Source organism: Panthera tigris, chromosome E2 (genome assembly GCF_018350195.1).
Source record: "Panthera tigris isolate Pti1 chromosome E2, P.tigris_Pti1_mat1.1, whole genome shotgun sequence".
Classification (NCBI taxonomy): domain Eukaryota; kingdom Metazoa; phylum Chordata; class Mammalia; order Carnivora; family Felidae; genus Panthera; species Panthera tigris.
The window spans coordinates 42,921,458-42,942,283 of record NC_056674.1 but is presented as its reverse complement, the minus strand read 5'-3'; the positions used below and the strand labels follow the sequence as shown (position 1 = coordinate 42,942,283).

Genomic DNA, 20,826 nt, shown 5'->3' with positions numbered 1-20,826 from the left:
CTGCAGATTTGGGAGTCCCTGGTATACTGATAAAGCTTTGGACATGAGTGGAAAAAGTATGTGGAACAAGAAGAAAAGAAGACACCTATGACTTGAACCTCAAAAACCTCAGCATTGAAGGTGCTGGGAACCCCAAAAGTGGCACTCAGAAATGACCAGAAAGGTGGGAGGATGTTGTGGATGGGGAGGGAAGAGATGTATATCCCTAGTACTTGGAGTTACTAAAGGAACACCATGTCTCCTTTAAACTGTGAATAGGTTGGGGCATCTGGGTAGCTCAGTCGGTTAAGCGTCTGACTCTTGGTTTTGGCTTGGGTCATGATCTCTTGGTTCATGGGTTTGAGCCCCCCATTGGGCTCTGCGCTGACAGTACAGAGTCTGCTTGGGATTCTCTCTGCCACTCCCCGCTTGCTCTCTCTCTCTCTCTCTCTCTCTCTCTCTCCCTCTCTCTCAAAATAAATAAATAAACTTAAAAAAAAAAACTGAAAATAGGTGGACTCTGATCTGTGAGGAGATGCAAATGAAGCAGTGTCATTGTGGATTAAAGTAGAACAGCAAAGTTGTGTGTTTGGATAAAACTTCTTAAAATTTAGGATTTGTGGTGAGCAAGATCAGTGGTAAGGTTTTTAAAAGATAGTTGGAAGACTAAGGGAACGTAAAGTGTTTATAAAATTATTATTTAAAATGGTACAGCCCCAGTGGGAAACAGTATGGTGGTTCCTCAAAAACTTAAAAATCTACCGTATGATCTAGCAATTCTACTTCGGGGTATAAATGCAAAGGAATTGAAAGCAGGATCTTGAAGAGGTATTTGAACACCCATGTTCATAGCCGCGTTATCTGTTGTAGCTAAAATACAGAAGCAACCCAAGTGTCTGAACAGACGAATGGATAAATAAAATGTGGTATATACATATGGAATGGAATATTATTTGAATTTAAAAGGGGAGGAAGTTCTGACACATGATAAAACATGGATGAACTTTGAGGACATTATGCTAAGTGAAATAAGCCAATCACAAAAAAACAAACACTATGACTCCCCTTCTATGAGGTACCTAGCATAGTCAGAGTCATAGAGACAGAAAGTAGAATGGTTAGAGCACCTGGCTGCTGTCAGTAGAGCATATGACTCTTGATCTTGGGGTAATAGGGTCTTGGGTTTGAAGCCCATGTTGGGTGTACAGATTACTTAAAAAATATATATATATATATATATATTTATATACACACACACACACACACACACACACACACACACACACAGTGACTAGGGAGAGGGACTGGAAAGAGGAGTTACTGTTTAATGAGTATAGAGTTTCAGTTTTGCAAGATGAAAAGTTTTGGAGGTAGGTGGTGGTGATGGTTGCACAATATGAATGTATCACTGAACCTGTACACTTAAAAATAGTTAAGATGGGGCACCTGGGGGACTCAGTAAATTAAGTGTCTGACTCTTGATCTCAGCTCAGGTTATGATCTCAGGGTTGTGAGTTCAAGCCCCGTGTTGGGCTCTGCACTGGGTGTGGAGCCTACTTAAATTAAAATTTGGAGCACCTGGGTGGCTCAGTCAGTTGAATATCCAACTCTTGGTTTTGTCTCAGGTCATGATCGTGCAGTTTGTGGGTTCGAGCCCCATGTTGGGCTCTGCACTGATAGAGCGGAACCTGCTTGGGATTCTCTCTCCATCTCTGTCCCTCCCCTGCTCGTTCTCCATCTTATTCTTCCTCTCTCTCTCTGTGTCAAAATAAATAAACATTTAAAAAGTTAAAATTTTAAAAATGTGTTAAGGGGTGCCTGGGTGGCTTAGTTGTGTTAGCATCCAACTTGATTTCAGCTCAGGTCATGATCTCATAGTCATGAGATCGAGCCCCTTGTGGGGCTCCCCACTTGAGCATGGAGCCTGCTTAAGATTCTCTCCCCCCCCCCCCCCCCCCCGCCGCCGGCCCTACTCCACTCCCCAACTTGTGCTCGCTCTCTCTCTCTCTTTCTCTTTCTCTCTCTCTAAAAAAAAAAAAAAAGTTTAAGATTGTAAATTTTATGTGTATTTTACCACACACAAAAAAAGAATTTAATTTACTATGAAAAGAAAATGACAGTGACACAGCTTCATCCCTTTATATGATTCAGTGGGTATGGAGTTACCATTGACCTAACACACAGCCAGAGAGGGTACTACTGGTTTAGCAGAGGGGCTGCTGTATGGGGAAACCTGATACCCTAAGCACACCTAAATCTCATCTTGGTTTCCAAGAAGACTTCTGTCTGTTTTTTATTTCATTTAATAACCGTTGTGATCAGAAGGAAAAATTCCACAGTAAGACATACTCATTGTATAAAATTTGGCAATGTTTGAAAAACAAAATTCATCCATAATCTCATAACTTGAGTAATCATTATTAAATTCAGGTGTATTCTGGTCCTTCTAGTGTCATGTGTGAAATATATTTACAGATAATATTATAGATATCCTTATATGTTTTCATTCATATATATTTATTTTTTTCTGTGCTTTAAAAAAATGGATATCATACTTCACATATTGTTTTGTTTTCCCTCTTTTCAGTGAACATATGGTGATGTCTTGCAGGTCATCGAGGGCTTTCTATCCCCTTGGTTTTCAGTGACTGCATAGTGTTATTTATCTTACCCATTACTGTAATTCAGCATCTAGATTGTTTCCCAGTTTTTCACCTATCATAGCCAATGTTGGAGTGAATATCCTTATACAAAAATACCATTTTAAACTTCCTGTTACTGTTATTGCCAGTTTGGTAGTTGAAAAAAAAAATTTTGTTTGTTTCTAGTGAACGTTCTCTATGCTTGCTACCATAAACTTGTAAATTATAATCTGCACAGCACTTAGGTAGTTCTCTTCCAACTTGTATTGGTTTTTGTTTCCCACTCCTCTTTTCCTTTTTCTAATCTAGTATCATAGAATCATGAACTTTTACAGTTAAGGCCCTGATAGTTAAATGATTGGACCAGAGTCACACAAAACATTAAGTAACAGAACAGAGATTTAACCCAGCTTTACTCATTTTTCATTTTTCTTCCTTTCAGTAGATGTATATTACTAATATCCTTAAGTCTCCATGGGAAAAGCTTTTGCAGCTTTTCATTTTGGAGTAGTACTTCACTTGTGCTTTTGTGGCAGAGAACTTGTCACTTCCAAATAAGTCCAGAAGGTAGCCGCGGCTGAGTATGCCATCCACTAATAGCCAGTATAATGCTTGCTGTTCCAGGAGCCATGTTTGACCAGGACTGTGGGAAGGTCGTATTCATGCTGGAGGCTCTTGTGAGGAGATGAGTTGGTGAACAGAGAAGCCGGCATGAAGATGCTCCCAGGAGTGGGCGTGTTTGGGACCGGCAGCTCTGCCCGGGTTCTGGTCCCACTGCTGAGGGCAGAAGGGTTCACCGTGGAGGCCCTGTGGGGGAAGACTGAGGAGGAAGCAAAGCAGCTTGCCGAGGAGATGAACATCACCTTCTACACCAGCCGGACCGATGATGTCTTGCTGCATCAAGACGTGGATCTTGTGTGCATCAATATCCCCCCTCCACTCACCCGGCAAATATCTGTGAAGGCTCTAGGTACGGATAGTCAGACGATAGCAAGGGTAGGATGTATCTCCTTCTGGGTGGTGTCTTGTGTGTCACTGTTCTCCTCTTGTGCCTATGTGGTCCTTCTTGGGCTTTGGTCTGCAGGTAATGGTACTCTGGGACAACATTCACCCTTAGAGCCGTCCTGGGGAGGGCACACTGGGGGTGTTACAGCTGTGGAAAGAAATGCTCCAGGCTTACCTACCTCCCATAAGTGACTCCCTTAGCAAAAATTAAGCATATGCCAAGAGTTGTCTTGTCACAGGGACCAGAGATCATTACATTACATTTCATGCAATGTAAAGTTGGCCTGTTTGAAGTCGGAGTTCAAAGACTTGGGCAATGGGAAATTGTGACTGATGTATTTGTTCTTCCATTTCCGTGGCACGTTGCACCTCAGAAAGGATGGAGAGGAGGGTGTAACGAGGCTGCCATTTCCCATGTTTTGTCAGTCCTTCACTAGATTGAGTGCACACCCTTCCTGCCACATTTTGCAATCTTGTGTTCCAGAAGTCAGGAAGGCCCTCGGACAGTGCTAGGCTTCCCTGACAGGATCCACAGGACAGCCAGCTCACATGTCTGCCCCTTTGGGAAGCACAAGGCAGTATAGGGCTTGCTGAGTTGTTCTCCTGCAATTCCTGTTGGGCATCTCTTCCCAGTCAACTCTGGGCAACCTTTTCTCTTTTTCTAATGTAAATCAGAATCTAATTTAGTAAGAAAACAAGCCAGTAAATAGTCATCCAGCATGTTTGTTGTTGTTGTTGTTGTTGTTGTTATTGTTGTTGTTTGGTGTTTGTTTTTTTAATGCCTTCTAGGTGCCAGGCACTGTCCTGATGTCATTCAGGACATTCAAAGCAGTGTTGGATCAGAGCCCTCCCTGCCTTCAGATTTCACAGTTCAGTTGGAGAGACTAGAGATAACACACATTACAAAGTAAATGAGACAATTCAGGTAGCATATAATTAATTGACAGAGAAATTATTTAATGAAGGTGATAGGAGCAAAATATTTCTCTGATGCAGTCAGAGATCTCTGGGCCCAGAAACTGGTATGCCACTAGGCTTGACCACTCCTCCTGGACACTACCATGATGGAGAGTCCAAGCCACTGCTACTTGTTTCCCTTGTTCTGAGGAGAAGAGGATGTCGGTCACCTCTTGCCTAATGCATTGGTAAGGATAAACGTTCATTGGAGTGAATAAGAACATGAGTGTCTGGTTGTTGATTTGGGGACATGTACATTTTGGCCAAAAATTGTAGATGGTTTGTCTTTTCCAGAGAGCACTCTAAGGATGTGTGACACTGGAGCTATCCACTGGACACTAGATTCTTAGGAGGGCAAGTAATGGCTTTCAGATTGAGTTTAGAAGTAGGCCTATGCCAACACTTTAACAGAAGGCTAGTTCAGGGGGATCAAGCTATTGTGGTCACTTGACTTCCTGCCATCCCTGTGACATGAATACAGGCTGGTGATGCCAGGTGTATCCAGAGGCAGAGTTCTAGAGGCTCTAAGTCTGCTTATATATTAGGGTTCTCACAGAGACCATTGCCAAGCTGTGTAGGAAGAAAGAGGAAATCCCAAGTTCTTTGGCTACAAGCCTGCTGTTTTCTGGTTCCTGGTATAGGAAAGCACCAGACTTTGGATCTTTTAATACAAATAGGAAGGACAGGAATGACCAGAGGCTTCTGGAATCTTATGTCCCAGCCCTCAGTGAAGCAGGGTCATCTGTCTTCTCACTGCATCTATGCTGTCAGGAGGAAGAGGGTGTGAATGAGTCCTTGGTCTGTTCTTATAGACACACAGTCCCAGGGTCAAGTTGGTGGGACTGGGAGAGCCATGTCAGCTGGACCTGCCTTGAGGCACTGCTCACTCAAACCCCAAAGGAGTCACTGAGCATATTGTGACCATGAAGTTCACTTCCTGTGAACAAAGAGGTGCTCTGGGGCACTTCACTCCTGGGTAATCTGGAGAATATGAGCTGGAGAAAGGATTGCAGCTTGAAATTTGTTCCCCCTCCAAAAAATCTGAGCTAATAAGCACTCAGCATTCATGCTTTTCCCACTCCCTGGAGACAAAAATCAGTTCCCAGCTTCTCTGATCCCTCCTTTGGCTTCCTAGCAGGAATGCTAGATAACTTTAAAAAAAATTTTTTTTTAATGTTTATTTATTTCTGAGGAGACAGAGACAGAATGTGAGGGGGTTAGGGGCAGAAAGAGAGGGAGACACAGAATCCGAAGCAGGCTCCAGGCTCCGAGCTGTTAGCACAGAGCCCGACACGGGGCTCGAATTCACAAGCTGTGAGATCATGACCTGAGCTGAAGTTGGACATAACCGGCTGAGCCACCCAGGTACCCCAGGAATGCTAGATAACTTAAATATGTCTTTCAAGATAACCCAGGTCCTCCTAAAGTTAAAGACCCTGTGCGGCTGGCCTTGCAGGAGCCTGTTTAACTTAAGATGGCCTTTAGCTTCCCTACTGATAATACTACTCTTAAGTTAAAAAGCATCCCCGTTGTTTGGGCTCAAAATGGGAGGTCTCTCCCCTTTCCCTGACCTCTCATGACATGGAACAGAAATTTCCTTATCCTGGTTTTACCGTCACCAAACTCCCAGGAGCCACAAAAGTCCTTTTCCCCCCTGCCCACCTCCTTTCTGCCCCATGCTGCAGTGTCCACCCCAATTCCTACAGTGAATAGTTACAGCAGGTAGTTTCTGGGTTGGCCAGAGCTACAGCCCTCAGATGAGGTGTTAGTGTCTGAGAATCTAATTTCCTCATTACTTTCCTGATCAGCTCTATGTGTTCTGCACTCAGGTGGCCAAATTGTCACCCAGTATGGTGATTCTCCAGTCCCTAATCCTAAAATCTCACATGTGTAAGGAAGCATTAGAGATTCTCTGAGAGCAGATCGTGATAACAGTCAGGGGCTATTCTCCCTGAAGGGCCCCCTCCTGCGAGACCCCAGTGTAAGGACCTCTTCCCTTGGTTTGGCACCCACTACTTCTTTGGAGGTATTAACATAGGGAACCACCCCAAGCTCTCAGGAGTATCCCAGGTATTGTTGTCTTGTGACTGCTCATACCCTCATGAGCTTTCATCTTAAAACATCTTAAAAATATTGATCCTTTCTGCTTCCTAAAACAGAAGCTGCCCAGTTCTAGCTCTCTTCGGGGCTTTTTCTAAGGCTTTTTTTGCTCTCTTAGTCCATCCCACCTATAGTATACTCGGAACAGGCATGAGAGCATAAGGGTTAATTTTACTTTCTTTCCCTTCCTACCAGAGCCAAACATTTTCTGGCCTTTTGACTACACCAAATTGTTGGACCAGTGTTTTTAGAGAACAATCTTTGGGAAATCTTAGAGCCCTTTCTGCAATTGCAACTGAGAGTACAGAGCCCATCCCCTAGAGTATAGATTAAATACTTTTGCCCAAAGCTGGTGATCTACTAAATGTATGAAGGTACACAAGCATGTCCTCTCTCCAGCCCATGTGTATTAGGCAGTGTTCTTCAGAGAAACAGAACCAATGAGGGTATATATAGAGAGAAAGGAATTTATTTTAAAGAATCCTCTCTTGATTGTAGGAGTTAACAAATTTGAAATCCACAGGGTAGGACAACAGGATGGAAATTCCAACAAGAGTTGATGTTGCAAACTTGAGTCTTAAGACAGAATTCCTTCCTCTCCATGGAACCCCAGTCTTTTTTCTTGAGGCCTTCAACTGATTAGATAAAGTCCACCCACATTGTGGAGAATGATCTGATGTACTCAAAATATACTGGTTTAAATGCTAATCACATCTAGGGGCTCCCGGGTGGTTCATTTGGTTAAGCATCTGACTTCAGCTCAGTTCATGATCTCATGGTTCGTGAGTTTGAGTCCTGCATCGGGTGAGCTTGAGCCCTGCTTTGGGTGAACACAAGCCCTGCTTCTCTCTCTCTCCCTCCCTCTCCCCCTTGTGGGTTTTTCTCTCTCTCCTTCTTTCTCCACCTTCACTCACATGTGCCATCTCTCTCTCTCAGTTAAAAAAAAAATAAAATAGGGGCACCTGCGTGGCTCAGTTAGTTGAGCATCTGGCTTTCGCTCAGGTCATGATCTCACAATTCATAAATTGGAGCCCCGCGTCGGGCTCTGTGCTGATGGCTCCGAACCTGGAGCCTGCTTTGGATTCTGTGTCTCCCTCTCGCTCTCTGCCTCTCTCTCTCTTTCTCTCAAAAAATAAACATTAAAGAAGTTTTTAAATAAATGCTATTCACATCTAAAAAATACCTTCATAGCAATGTCCAGACTGGTATTTGATGGACACCACAGCCTTGCTGGGTTGGCACATAAAATTACAGATTTTTTTAAAAAATTTTAATGTTTATTTATTTTTGAGAGAGAGAGACAGAGCGTGAGTGGGGGAGGGGCAGAGAGAGAGGGAGACACAGAATCTGAAGCAGGCTCCAGGCTCCAAGCTGTCAGCACAGAGCCTGACACGGGACTCAAACTCACCAGCTGTGAGATCACGGCCTGAGCGGAAGTTGGTCGCTCAACCGACTGAGCCATCCAGGCACCCCATAAAATTACATATTATACCTCCTCTCTTTACTTGCCATTCCTGGTTTGCACCTTCTACCTCTACTCCTTTCATTTTCCCTTAAGAATTTACTCTTCATTCTGCAGTCTATAGCTTGTTCTCCAGTCCCAGTCACCAGGTACCATTTTTATCCAAGCTGTTGCCTTTCCTCTTGTCCCAGGCCACCATCTGATACAGGAGGCTTTTCCGAGTTCATTTGCCTTCAAGAAAATATTTTTTCCTTCATTGTAAATCCCTTGGAACTTTGAGACTTCTTGGTGTGTTTTATTCTCAGGTATTGGGAAGAATGTGGTTTGTGAGAAGGCAGCAACTTCGGTGGATGCATTCCGGATGGTGACAGCCTCGCGCTACTACCCACAGCTGATGAGTCTGGTGGGGAATGTGCTGCGCTTTCTGCCTGCCTTTGTGCGCATGAAGCAGCTGATCGCGGAGCACTATGTGGGCGCGGTAATGATCTGCGATGCGCGCATCTACTCAGGCAGCCTGCTCAGCCCCAACTATGGCTGGATCTGCGACGAGCTTATGGGTGGTGGGGGCCTGCACACCATGGGCACCTACATCGTGGACCTGCTGACCCACCTGACTGGCCAGAGAGCTGAGAAGGTGCATGGGCTGCTCAAGACCTTTGTGAGGCAGAATGCAGCCATCCGTGGCATCCGACATGTCACCAGTGATGACTTCTGCTTCTTCCAGATGCTCATGGGTGGAGGCGTGTGCAGCACGGTAACACTTAACTTCAACATGCCAGGTGCCTTTGTGCACGAGGTCATGGTGGTGGGCTCTGCAGGACGCCTTGTTGCCAGAGGAGCTGACCTCTATGGGCAAAAGAACTCTGCCACACAAGAGGAGCTGCTCCTGAGGGACTCACTGGCTGTGGGTGCAGGGCTGCCCGAGCAGGGGCCCCAGGATGTTCCACTGCTCTACCTGAAGGGCATGGTCTACATGGTGCAGGCCCTGCGCCAGTCCTTCCAGGGGCAGGGGGACCGCCGCACGTGGGACCACATCCCTGTTTCCATGGCCGCCTCGTTCGAGGATGGGCTGTACATGCAGAGTGTGGTGGATGCCATCAAAAGGTCGAGCAGATCCGGGGAGTGGGAGGCCGTGGAGGTGATGACGGAAGAACCTGACGCCAACCAGAACCTATGCGAAGCTCTCCAACGGAATAACCTGTGAGCCTGCACATGGGCTCCCTGCCATGGGGCAGAAGGGATGGGGAGGGACCAGAAGGATGAGACAGGAGGTCTTGGCCATTGCACACATAGTGTATTTCATTTCATGAGTCAACTTGGGCAGGGTCCAGGTGAAGCCCAAGGTGGCCTTGGGAAAACACCCCCTCCAATGCTCAGACTTGGAGGGTGGTGGTATAGCTGAGGGCTAGCAGCTCCCACAGTGTAGCCAAGTAGAGCTGCCCCCAGGTCTCTGCATAGTCATGCTGGTGAGCAGAGCCAGCAAAAGCTTGACTTGGAGGCTGCTTCAGCCTATTTGTGGCCCTAACTAGGTGAGAAAGCACAGCAAGGACCCAGCTTGGCTGATTCCTCAGGCCTGAGGGAAAACGACAAGAAGCCTTGTTTTCATGCCCTTCCTGGGCTAGAGCATCTCAGGAATGGTGAGGGCAGCAAGCTATCCCTCAGGGATCCGTACCTGCCCTCCTTCCCATATGCCCAGGCCTTTCCAGCCTCCAGGCTGCCCCTTCCCTGGCAGGGAGGAATGGGTTCTTCATTGGGTGAGCTCTCAGGGGCTATTGACCTGGGGCAAAGGGTCCCTGATTTGGTGGAGAGGAGACAGGGAGAGTTCTGGAATATCTGATAAATATTAATAAATCAGAAAGTCTGACACTATGGCAATTGGTTGTTGGTTGTTTGGTAAGTTCGGTTTCTTTAATAATGAGAGGCTTGTTTATTGTAGTTTGTTTATATTTTTCTCTCTCCTTGTGGCCACAGCAGATCTGGCCTGCCCTGGATCCATCATGGTCTGGTGGGCATATTCCCTTGTGACAGAATCCCAGGAGTCCTCCAAGGAAAAGTCTTTTCTCAGGAAACAAGACTCAAGACTTCCTTAACCTCAAGACTTCCCTGACCTGGTAGGCAGGTGAGGGAGATAGGGAGAGTTTAAGGCCTTCCTGGGCTGGAGGTCAGGAAGAGTTCTGTTCCTACAACCATGGATTTGGCTCCGGGAAACCCTGGGAGAGGGGAGGTAAGAAGTGGTCCCGGGGAGCCTGGATGCACTGCCCTTGGAGTAGGTACAGCCTAACGCTGCCTGACCTAGATAGCCAGTCACCAACCATGCTTTTTATTAACTATTCTACACTGGGACTGCCTTTTAACCAAGTCAGTCAGAGCTGAGGTGGGTCGGGGGGTCGGGGAAGTGGACACACATACCCCCTTCGTTTCCTCTGCCAGCCTGCCAGGATTAAGCCTAGACTGAACTCTTCCCTTCTCTAAACTTCACTCTCTCTGCCTTGCCCTGGGCTCCTTGCCAGAGAGAGAAAGGCTCAGGGAAATCTCCCTCTTCTTCTTGGCACCCTTTCTAGAAGTCACTAGGCCTATTTTCCTGTGTGTGGTCCTGATTTAAAACTTTGTCCTTGTGAGCTAAAATAACAGTGACTAGTGCTGGGGAGTGTGCTTACTGAATGCTCCTCGCCCGGAGACACTTCACACATACTTCATTTGATATCCAAACCACTCTGTGAGGTCCTACTATTAATATTCTCATTATTCAGATCATGAAACTGAGGCAGAGAGGGGCAAAGTTACTTGCCTCCTATAAGTTAAAAGTGATGGAGCCAAGGAGGAGCATGGTCAGGGTCATCTGACTACAGAGACTGACCCTGACCTACTCTTTCCCCAGCACTTAAAGATCTCAGAGACTGAGTGCCCAGACATTGCCCCTCCCCGCTCAGGTCCTGCCCTCCAGGTTACTGCCTTCTCTGTGCAGCAGAAATCTGTCTGCCCTCAACTAGGAGAAGGAAGGACTACAGAGAGCCCTGCGAGGCAGGATGCTGGTAGAGTTCAGAGAGGCTGTTCCCTTCCTCCTGACTCCAGGTCAGTCCCTCTGAGTGTTACTAGGAAGATGGGATCCCTCCTAAATTGGGGGATTTACTAAGAAAGCTCATGCACCTTTCCCAGTTGTACCTGACTCAGGTTTACTGCCCCACAGTGGCACTTCTTAGGTTTTATAGGGCTCTACAACGAACCCCTTGTTGACAAAGACAGGTTCCCAGAAGTCCTAGGGCAGAGTGCAGTGGGCTTGGTGCACAGCTACTTTTGTGAGGGCCCTGGGGTCCTCTGTTGGTACTCGCTAGAGCCTAGGTCCATGGCCATCCTTCAGACATCTTTACCATTATAAATTTCTTGGGTTGGTCCTGGGGAGGAGATGTACCTTAAAATGGCCCAGGTGCCTGTGGCCTAGGAAGTCAGCAGGGTTCTGGCCCTCAGGATGGACTGTGCCTACACATGGATTCAGGCTTGTCCTGCACCGCCCCCTCCTGGAGGAAACCAGCATCACCTCCCAGGTCCTGTTTCCTAAATTTCAGGATCTTTTTGGAGTCAGAGTGAATGAAGTTTTTCCAGCCTTCTGAAATGGTTTGTTTTTCCTCTCTCTGACAACAACCAGAAAATAACTTACTTTTTTTTTTTTTTTTTTGCTTTTATTTGCATTTATTTTATGCAGAATTTACTCCCAGGCCATAAGTTTTGTTTCTTCAGTTTCTTCTGGCGTACCTTTTTTTTCTGTGCAACTTCCTCTTCTGGTTTAGGAACAATCTGTTTTTTGTTTTTGTTTTTCAGTAAGGATCATCTCAGTGTGGCAGGGAGAGCTCATGTATGGATTAATCTGACCACGAGCCCTGTAAGTTCTATGCCACATCTTGGGGGCTTTGTTCACCTGGATGTGCTCAATGACCAGAGAATCTACATCTAAACCCTTAAGTTCAGCATTACTCTCTGCATTTTTAAGCATGTGCAATAAAAATTCAGCACTTTTTTTGGCCACCAACCCTGTGTCCAGCCCCACTGTTTGGCCTGGGTACAGCTACTAACTCCACCATTGTAGCGATGGAATGGCACACACTGCTTCTGCAAAGTGACATCTTTCAGATACTTGGTGGCTTTTCGGATATATATATATACCCTTGATTACCTGGGAAGTTTCACATGTGTTCTTAAAGTGAACACAAAGATTTGAACCTTTTGTTGGCATGATTTTGTCGGGTTTTCCAGGTCAAGTGAATAGCGAACCATTTTCAGAGATCACCTCAGGCTGCTTACAGGAAGAGCCAGAAAAGAACTTTCAAAATACTTTTTGCTTATTTCTCAACCCCCCAACCGAATGTAGGCCTCATACTCACTCAGACAATCAGCAGTCTCCTCACCTCCCTGTCCCCAGTCTCCCTTCCTCATTCTACCCTTCTCACTGCTGCCCACATGACCTCTCCAAAATATCAGGCCAAGATCCCTCCTTGCCGGCACCCCTTCTCATCACTCCCAGACTTGCCTAACTTGGTCTCCTGATGTCCATGCCTCTGCTTCAGCCATGCTAAATGGCCCTCCTGAGTGAGGCTGACTTCTATACTAGCAAGGCTTTGTGTCTGGTGTATCCCCTGCTTGGAAGGCCACCCAAATCTCCTTCAAGAGTCAGCTGAAGGGCTGCCTCTTCATTGCTTCCCTAGGCCAAACAGCAGTCCCAACGCCCACACCCACCTCAAGGTCCCACAGCCTTGGTCCTCTGCTCTTCTGTGGTACCTGTCTCCTTGCACCCTACTCAGCATTTCCCCCTTAGATTGAGCTTCTAGGAACAATAGTAGTTACTTGTTCCTTTCTGTGGCTATTGTCACCCACCCTGCTTTAGGAAAACCTATCAGGTAATAGACCTGCAAATATAGATCAGTTCTTTGCTGGTTACTGAGTATTTCCTGTGCCACCTGTTGGAAGAGAGGAACAGAGTTTCCTTGTCAGTGCTGGCCTGGGTCAGGCCTTAGCCAGAGTTTTCAGGTCCACAAATCTACAGGGTTCAGGAAAGGGTGCTGCCTCCCTGGTGCCCAGGGTGTGATTTCGTGCAAGGCCACTTCTCTCCAGGTCTCTCCTCCCTCAGCCATAAAGTGAGGCAGTCAACTCAGTTATGTGAAGAGTCCTTTACCTCTGAGAAATTCCAAAGAATCCATGCTCATCCCTATGGACAAGATTTGGTCTGCATGGTCCCTGTGGACAGTATCTTCTGGGGTGGTCCAGTCACTAACCAGGGAAACGTATGGGCAAAAATGTCCTGACACCATGACTTGCCCTGTAGTCTTGCCACCAGGCCAGTGAGCTTCCAAGTGATTCCTAAACATAGAAGCAGCCTGGGATGATGTGCATTTTCTTCCTACTTCTATCTGGGCTTGCCCACCCTATCCCTTCCAATGACCTTGCCAAACCAGTATTCGAGGGGCCCTGCACATGGTTCTGGACTTTGGTTGGCCTCAGCCTTTCAGATCCTGACCTGCCCTCTGCAACTTCCTCAGCTCCCCACCTCGGTCTCCTTATCTTTGTGTCTTTTATGGGGGCTCTCCACTAGATGGGTGCAATGCAATGATGTATGCCCTTGGGGAGTTCACAACCTAGTTCCAAGAACAGGTCTAACCCACAACGGCAGTAACATGTAAATGCTATGACATAGGGCAACATTGGGTGCTGCCTGGCTCAGCACGAAGTAAAGTGCCTGAGTCTTCAAGGTAAGAGTGCACTAGTCAGGTGGAGGGGTAAAGGAATGAAGGCACTTTAGGCAGGAGAAGGCCCATGTGCAGAGTGAAAGTAAGAAAGTTGTGGCTGGTCAGGGACTTATAGAAGCCACTGAAAAGTTATGTTTTGTTTTGTTTTTTAAGTTTATATATTTTGAGAGAGAGAGCAGGGGAGGGGCAAAGAGAGAGGTAGAATTCCCAGCAGGCTCCGCACTATCAGCATGGAGCCTGATGTGGGGCTCGAACTCCCAAACCGCAAGATCAACCACGAGATCATAACCTGAGCTGAAATCAAGAGTCAGATGCTTAACTGACTGAGTCACCCAGGCGCCCCGCCACTGGAAAGTTTTTAAGGCATTTGGAGCAAGAGGAGCAACATGCCAGGGAGAAGCAACACCATCAGGTTCAGGTGTGTGTGTACCAGGATCAGTGGGGTGGATTGGTTGGGGAAGGAACCACAGGCAGAGAAACTAGTGAGCTCTCACCTGGGAATACCAGTGTCCCAAGGCAAAAGTGCTGACTATGAGATACGAAAGGTTCTCAATCTAGAGGGCACATTCACCAGCCTTGATGCCTGATTAGCTTGTAGGAGTCAATGAGCAAAGAACAGGATGGGGTCTGGGGTGACACCCAGGATTTTGGCTTGAACAATTGTGTAGATGAGACACAGGAGGGAAAGCAGATTGGAGGGAGGAGAGGTTACTCATTTAATTTTAAATTCTTTATGTTTAAGGTATCTGAGGTACGTTCGGGAGGATGAGGAGGTGGCACGATATGAGGGTTTCCAAAGTGGCCAAACTGGATAATTTCAGTTATCCAGTGGCTTGGCTGCAGGGCTCCAGGAGAACATTCACATCCACCACCACCCCCTGGCTGCTAGGAAAAAGTCACAGATGCCTCTGTTGGCAGGGCCACTCTGGGGGCAAAGTCTGGTCCAGCTTTAGTCCCCAGTATGTGGAAAACATTCCAAAGACACCACTCTTGGGGCAGGCAAGTGAACTCTGACACCTCGGTGGGAGATCCCAAGTATTGATCCCCTGAGGTCAGACCAAATGCAGGCCCCTTCCCTGGAAGACAGGGAGCAAAGCCAAGCACCCGCTTCCTGTGACCTGACAGTCCCTTTCCTTTTTCTGCCTCGTTTCTCCCTTATCACCTCCCTCTGCATCCCCACTGTTACCCTATCTGACCTTCAGGTTCATGTGAAGAGCCTTTAAATGCACAGAACTAGGCCCCACCCCTGCAGATTCTGATTCAGTTATGTCTGGGATAGTGCCCAAGAACCTGTATGTTTGTCAAGTTCTTGGATGATCCAGGTGACCAATCAGGCTTCACACCCTGCACCCACCTTCCCAGCCTCTCTTCAGCCATTTATTTTGGGAAATCATGAAGTCTGAGAAAAGGAAAAATGTTTATTTTCAGTAAGTCCAAGGCCCCAAGTAGGGAGAAGGGCCAAATTTTCCCCTCCTCCTGAGGCCTAGGCTGCTGCTCTGGTTTGGGCTTGGGAGAAGGGGAGACTCCAGTGGAGGCGGAAAAGTCACTTGTACTGAGGAGAGAGTGGAGGTACAAGTGGGGCGGCACAAACACTCAGCATCTTATCGATGTCCACCTGGGTTGACTTATCCACCTCAGCCTTGAGGCGGCCACTGATCCCCAACTTGGGCAAACACCCTGGCTCTTCTCCAACCTCCTCTCCCAGGGGAGCCAGTGCATGGATGGGGGACACGAATGTACTGGGGCAGGGCAGAGTGAGGCCTGACCCCAGCTCACCTGTCACGGGCAGCAAAGCCTGCAGTTGCTCCACACCTGCCTCCTCGGGGACCAGGGCCAACTCCAACTCAGGCTCCACGTCCACCTCAGCCTCCCTGTCCCCCTCCCCTGCCTGATTCAGCTCAGGATTGCAATAGTTGATGTACTGGTACAGGGGCCGCAGGCGCTGGGCCTTTCCTGCAAACGGGCAGGGCAGGGCAGGGGCTGGAGCACCAAGCTGTGCCATGACAGGGGTCCATCAGGCAGGAGAAAAAGGGAGGGCCCAGGGGCTGCCACTCACGCTCCAGCCCCAAGGTCTCTGGAGGTGCAGACACTGTGCTGGCCACAGCTGGGAGCACTGGAGCTCCCAGACTCTTGCGCTTCTTGGCTTTTTTGTGCTGTTTGGCAGATGGTGAGGGCTCAGTCTGGCTACCCTCTGGCTCCTCCCTCTGCGGTGGCAGCCCCTGTGGCATCTCTGCTTCAGCTTTGGGATGGACTTGGTGGCTAGGTCCTGGGAGGCTGGGGGACAGGAGGCCTAAGGAGCCAGCCTCCAGCTTTGGCCCCTGTGCCCTGACCATAGGGAATAACCCTGCCTATCCACCATCCCGGGCCCAGATTCTTGTCCCTTTCCTGGTCAGCGAGGCTCTGGGCTGGACAGGGAACTAAAGCTCATGTGAGCTTAGTACCCTACATAGGCCTGAGACCCCTCCTCTGGATGCTCCCTATGCCAGGGTTCCTCAGGGACAGAAGGAGTGAGGAGTGATGGTGGTGGCAGGAGATAAGGATGCACTGTGTAAGAGTGCAGGATTTAGGGATCCTGCTGGAGTGTGAGCCCACCCTCCCCACCAGCCCTATAGCTCCTTCCCTCTGAAAGCCCCCTCACTTGACTGGCTTCCTCTTCGGACCAGGACTGGGCCTCACAATGGAGGCCATAGGCCTGGGAGGGCCTCTCTCCTCTAGTGACTCCACCTCTGGCTTGAGCCTCTCTTCCTTCAGCTTGAGTCGTTCCTCCTGGAGCTCTGGCTCTGAGACTTGGACTGTTGGGCACTTGTCTTCACCCAGGGTCTGGCAAGCTTCATAGTGTGGTACCAGGCACTGGTCTGCCATCACTGGACACTAAGGGTGACACATAGGTAACTGGTCACCAGGCAAAGGACACAGGGATCAGTAATTAGACACCCGAGGAGGAGCTTGTCCTGGCATTTAGGGGGGCCTCGCACAGAGTTTGGCCTCCCAGAGCGCCGCGGACAGTCGCTTGGAGACCACAGCCTGACGGTCACCTCGGAGGTCTAAGCGTGGCCGCCAGGCGACTCTACGAGCTGTGCCTGCCCCGCGGCCGTCCTCTCCTGGGACCCTGGCCGCCTCTCGACCCCTGCTGAAGCTACGGCTGCGCAGGGTCAGTACCTCCTCGACGGTTGCTTTCGGGGAGCGGAGCGAGGGGCCGGACCTGTGGACCTGGCGCTGACCCCAGAGACCGGCCGGGCGGCGAGGGCAGGCGGGTGGAAAGGGTGCCTGACCGTGGCTCTGTGCCCCACTCCCCAAAGCTGGAACTACAAGCCCCAGAAGGCTTTGCGCCAGGGGGCCTTGGCCCCTGACCTCAGGGACGGAAATTATTGTTGCCCGGCAACAGCAAGCCCGTCGGGTCGCAGCAGTCGGTGGCAAAAACTGCTCCGGTGAGCCCCTTGTCAGAGTGTTGCGGGGAAGGGGTCGCGAACGAAGCAGGGAAGTGGGTTAGGAGGGGAGGCGGCGAGCGCTTTGCGGGGTGAGACGGCGGGGCAGGGGCAGGGAATGGAGGGGCACCGTTGGGGTCAGGGTCTGGGTCCAGAATCCGGGAGGAGGCACAGGGCTGGGAAAGGGGCCAGGGGCCGGAAATGTGCAGCCCAGCAGGCCTCGGTACACCGTTGCAGGGTGACGAAGGCGGCATGTGCGAGGGCCCGTCCCGTATCTCGGGGCCAATCCCCCCAGACCCTACGCTCTTCCCTGACTACTACCGGCGGCCGGCCTCGGGTGAGTTAGGGGGTGGCACGGCTGGGTGAGGCCCGAGTGAGGGTCTGGCTCTGATCCACCACTGAGCCCCGCGCTCGGCCCCATCTGGCTTCTCAGCCCAAGGACGCCTTGAGGGAAACGCGCTGAAGCTGGACCTGGTCACTTCGGACCTCGATTTGGACGCCACCCCTCCGCGCGGCCCCCGCATAGGTCCTGGAGCCAGACAGATCCTGGACCGTGGCAGGCATGGCGTCGGAGGAGTGCTGCTGCAATTTGGGGGCATCTCCCTAAGCCCAGGGGCCTCTTCCAAGAGTAAGTTCGGATACAAGGGGCAATGAAGCTAGTACGATGAGGTCAAACGCTGAGATCAAAAGCGTTGCTTCTCCTTGCTAGATTCTGGGCTCAGGGTTTGCCTCTCTGAGTGTCAGTTTCCCCAACTATGAAAGGAGGGGGAAATGCGCTACTTCCTCAAAGAAGAGGACTGAATGCAGTAGTCCCTGGGAAACCCAAGCTCAGCTTAATGAATTCATGCATCAGCAAAACGTGGTCTGTTGAGTGCCTACTGTGTGCCCTCTTTATAGGTGCTAGAAAAACAGTAAACAAGTAAAGAGATGGCTATGATAGACGAAATGATTAATGGTCTACTTCACAATAAAAATGTAGAAAATAATCAGGGACAGAAGAAGGTAATGACTATGTCAGGAAGGGAACAAAGTGATGAGGCAGAGTATGTGTATACTGTTTTAGATGGAGAGGTCATGGAGATCTTTCTGTAGGAGGCAAGGTGTGGGCTTTTGTGTGAACTGATGGGAGTTGGATCTCATGGGCTGTATTTAGGGCAGAGTCTGGCAACATCTTTTTCCCAGGGAAGGACCCTAAAGACTATGAGAAGGAGAACCTGAAGCGGATCAGAGAGATCCAGAAGCGCTTCCGTGAGCAGGAGCGCAGCCGGGAGCAGGGCCAGCCCAGGCCCCTGAAGGCTCTGTGGCGTTCACCCAAATATGACAAGGTGGAGTCCCGGGTCAAGGCCCAGCTGCAGGTACCTGCCTTGGAGAGCCAGAAGCATTGTTCATCTTGTTGACCAACAAGCACTTATACTCTGATCTGAGTTATGGAGATGAAAATTACAGGGGACTAGGGAAACAGGGGCTAAGAGATAGCCGGCCTGCTGCAGAGTCGGGCTGGGGGCTTCCTCAGGAGTGGTGATGGCTTGGGTCATCCTGAGGGGCAAATAGGTATTAGGCAAGGGGAGAATTGAAGAGAACCATTCTAGTGAGATGGAACCTCACAGATAGAAGTCCTAAGACCAGAGGGAGTATGCGCAGTGGGATGTTATGTTCAGATCAATGTGAAGGGAGAAGAGCATGCGGTTAGGCTAAGAAGTCAGCTGGACCCACATCATTTAAAAAAAAATTTTTTTTTCAACCTTTATTTCTAAGGGCAGTGAGAAGGGCAAGTGCAGGGGTATGATGGTGGGATTGTCTTGGGTAGATAGTACCATTTCTCTGTCCAGCGTTCTCAGAAGGAGGAGCAGAATTGAGAAAAGAGACAATAAGGTCATATGTGAATTTGTTGAAGCTGAAGCATTTGTGGGATTCCCAGGGGGTAGGAGTGTGTCCAGGAAGCAGATGGAGAGTCAGGTCTGGATCTGAGGAGTGAGACCCAGGAGTTATTGAGCATTGGGCTGAGGACAATGATACCAGGGAAGTGACCCTGGATTTAATGGCTTGGAAGCCAGCTGTGAGTGACCTTGGTGGGGACAGAGCCAGGAGGCTTGGCAGGGAAAGAGAAAAAGAGAATGGTAGTCAAAAGCCAGGACTGAGGTAGAAGGAGGAATGGTTTGTTGTTTTCTTAAAGATGTGAGAGACACACATATTTAAATGCTCATGGATAGAAGTGCTTCTTCAAGAGGGAGGAGGCCCATAGGGCTAGATACAGAGAAATATCCTCACAGGCAGAAGGAACAGAAGCTCAGCTGTACGGCCAGCTTAAGACTCTGACCTCAGCCTGGCTGATTCCTCTGCTATGCCCTACCCTCCAGGAGCCCAGCCCAGCCTCTGGAACAGAGCCCACCCACTTCCTTCGGGCACACTCCCGCTGTGGCCCTGGGATCCCACCACCCCGTGCCCCCAGTCCTCAGCTAAACCCACCAGGCCCCAATGCTAAGGTGAGAGGATGTGTGGGGGTCGGGAGGTGGGGCAGGGATCTTGGGTTCAGGAGCACAACACAGTACTGTCTGCCCCATCATGCTTGCCATGTCCTGCAGGGGCCAGGCCTGGATGTGGACTTCATTAGCCACAATGCCCGCACTGCCAAGAGGGCCCCCCGGCGGCATTCCCGCTCCCTGCAGGTCCTGGCACAAGTGCTGGAGCAGCAACGGCAAGCCCAAGAGCACTACAACACCACGCAGAAGGGCCACGTACCCCATTAGTAGGTCCCACTGCCCAACACCCAGGGTGAGGGGTTCCTGCGGAGGGTGGGAGAAAACCTACGCCCTGGGACCATCAACTCTGAGCCTGTGCATCCACAGCTTGTTGCAACGCAGGGATCTGTGGCGGCGGGAGGCTGAGGCCCGCCAGCATAGCCAGCCGGACCCTGCCATGCCCCCTGGTCACACTTGCATGCCTGAGAACCAGCGGCTGGAGACACTGAGCAATCTGCTCCAGAGTGAGTCCATAGGCAAGAGGTAGGGGGGTGTAGATGAGGAACCCACTGGGGACCACACACCACTGCCCAACACTCACTCTTCCTGGATCCCTCATAGGCCAGAGCCAGTTGCTACGTGAGCTGGTGCTGCTGCCTGCTGGGGCAGACTCACTGAGGGCCCAGGGCCACCATGCTGAGCTGGACCAGAAGCTGGTGCAGGTAGAGGAGGCCATCAAGATCTTTTCCCGCCCCAAGGTCTTTGTGAAGATGGATGTCTGAGCCCTTTTGTGGGGGCGCTTACGGGGGTCCTCAGTGAAGATTGCCACACAGTTGCAGAGGGCAGGATCAAGCCCCATCATAGAATGGGGGTCCAAAGACAGGAGCAGTGGTGTGGGCAGTATCCCCAGAGCACTCTTCCCAGCCACCGGTGGCTGTAGAAGGGCCAGCCCAGCCTCTTAATCCCTTTGTCAAAATTAAACCTTTTGTACACAATGGGGTTTGTTTCCATAAGAGCTTTTCTTACCCTAGAAATGCAAAGCCTGGTGTCCCTCCTGCTGCT

General features: G+C 49.6%; 3 protein-coding genes across 13 annotated transcripts in view; 2 read left to right on the top strand and 1 right to left on the bottom strand.

Moving 5' to 3' along the window:
* The window catches only part of GFOD2 (glucose-fructose oxidoreductase domain containing 2), a 36,722-nt gene extending 24,553 nt beyond the window's left edge, over positions 1–12,169 (top strand). For 3 of the 9 annotated variants that reach the window (XM_042968595.1, XM_042968597.1, XM_042968596.1), the window contains exons 2-5: positions 3,246–3,591; positions 8,451–9,345; positions 10,117–10,264; positions 11,962–12,169. In XM_042968595.1, the coding sequence (XP_042824529.1) occupies positions 3,333–3,591; positions 8,451–9,345; positions 10,117–10,252 (1,290 nt within the window). In that variant the 5' untranslated portion in view covers positions 3,246–3,332 and the 3' untranslated portion in view covers positions 10,253–10,264; positions 11,962–12,169. Of the gene's footprint in view, positions 1–3,245; positions 3,592–8,450; positions 10,015–10,116; positions 10,265–11,961 lie in introns of those variants that run through there. The other 6 variants (XM_042968594.1, XM_042968593.1, XM_042968592.1 and 3 more) reach the window with 6 other exon arrangements.
* A 3,109-nt stretch (positions 12,170–15,278) lies between these two features.
* CE2H16orf86 (chromosome E2 C16orf86 homolog) lies at positions 15,279–17,249 on the bottom strand. The gene is made up of 4 exons (XM_042968787.1): positions 17,040–17,249; positions 16,519–16,751; positions 15,937–16,154; positions 15,279–15,833 (listed from the first exon to the last, which is right to left on the bottom strand). Exons 2-4 carry the CDS (start codon positions 16,740–16,742, stop codon positions 15,424–15,426), a joined length of 852 nt encoding a protein of 283 aa, XP_042824721.1. The 5' UTR covers positions 16,743–16,751; positions 17,040–17,249; the 3' UTR covers positions 15,279–15,423.
* Positions 17,221–20,759, top strand: ENKD1 (enkurin domain containing 1). 3 transcript variants are annotated; one of them, XM_042968785.1, is made up of 8 exons: positions 17,221–17,308; positions 17,543–17,642; positions 17,739–17,933; positions 18,488–18,660; positions 19,663–19,788; positions 19,888–20,051; positions 20,152–20,288; positions 20,523–20,759. In XM_042968785.1, the coding sequence occupies exons 2-8, from the start codon at positions 17,558–17,560 to the stop codon at positions 20,702–20,704; spliced, it is 1,062 nt and encodes a 353-aa protein (XP_042824719.1). In that variant the 5' UTR covers positions 17,221–17,308; positions 17,543–17,557; the 3' UTR covers positions 20,705–20,759. The 3 variants fall into 3 exon arrangements, with proteins under 3 accessions (XP_042824719.1, XP_007090364.2, XP_042824720.1); XM_007090302.3 differs by having other exon boundaries at positions 17,223–17,308; positions 20,386–20,644; XM_042968786.1 differs by lacking the exon at positions 17,221–17,308 and adding an exon at positions 17,339–17,397.
* The last annotated feature ends 67 nt before the right edge of the window (positions 20,760–20,826 follow it).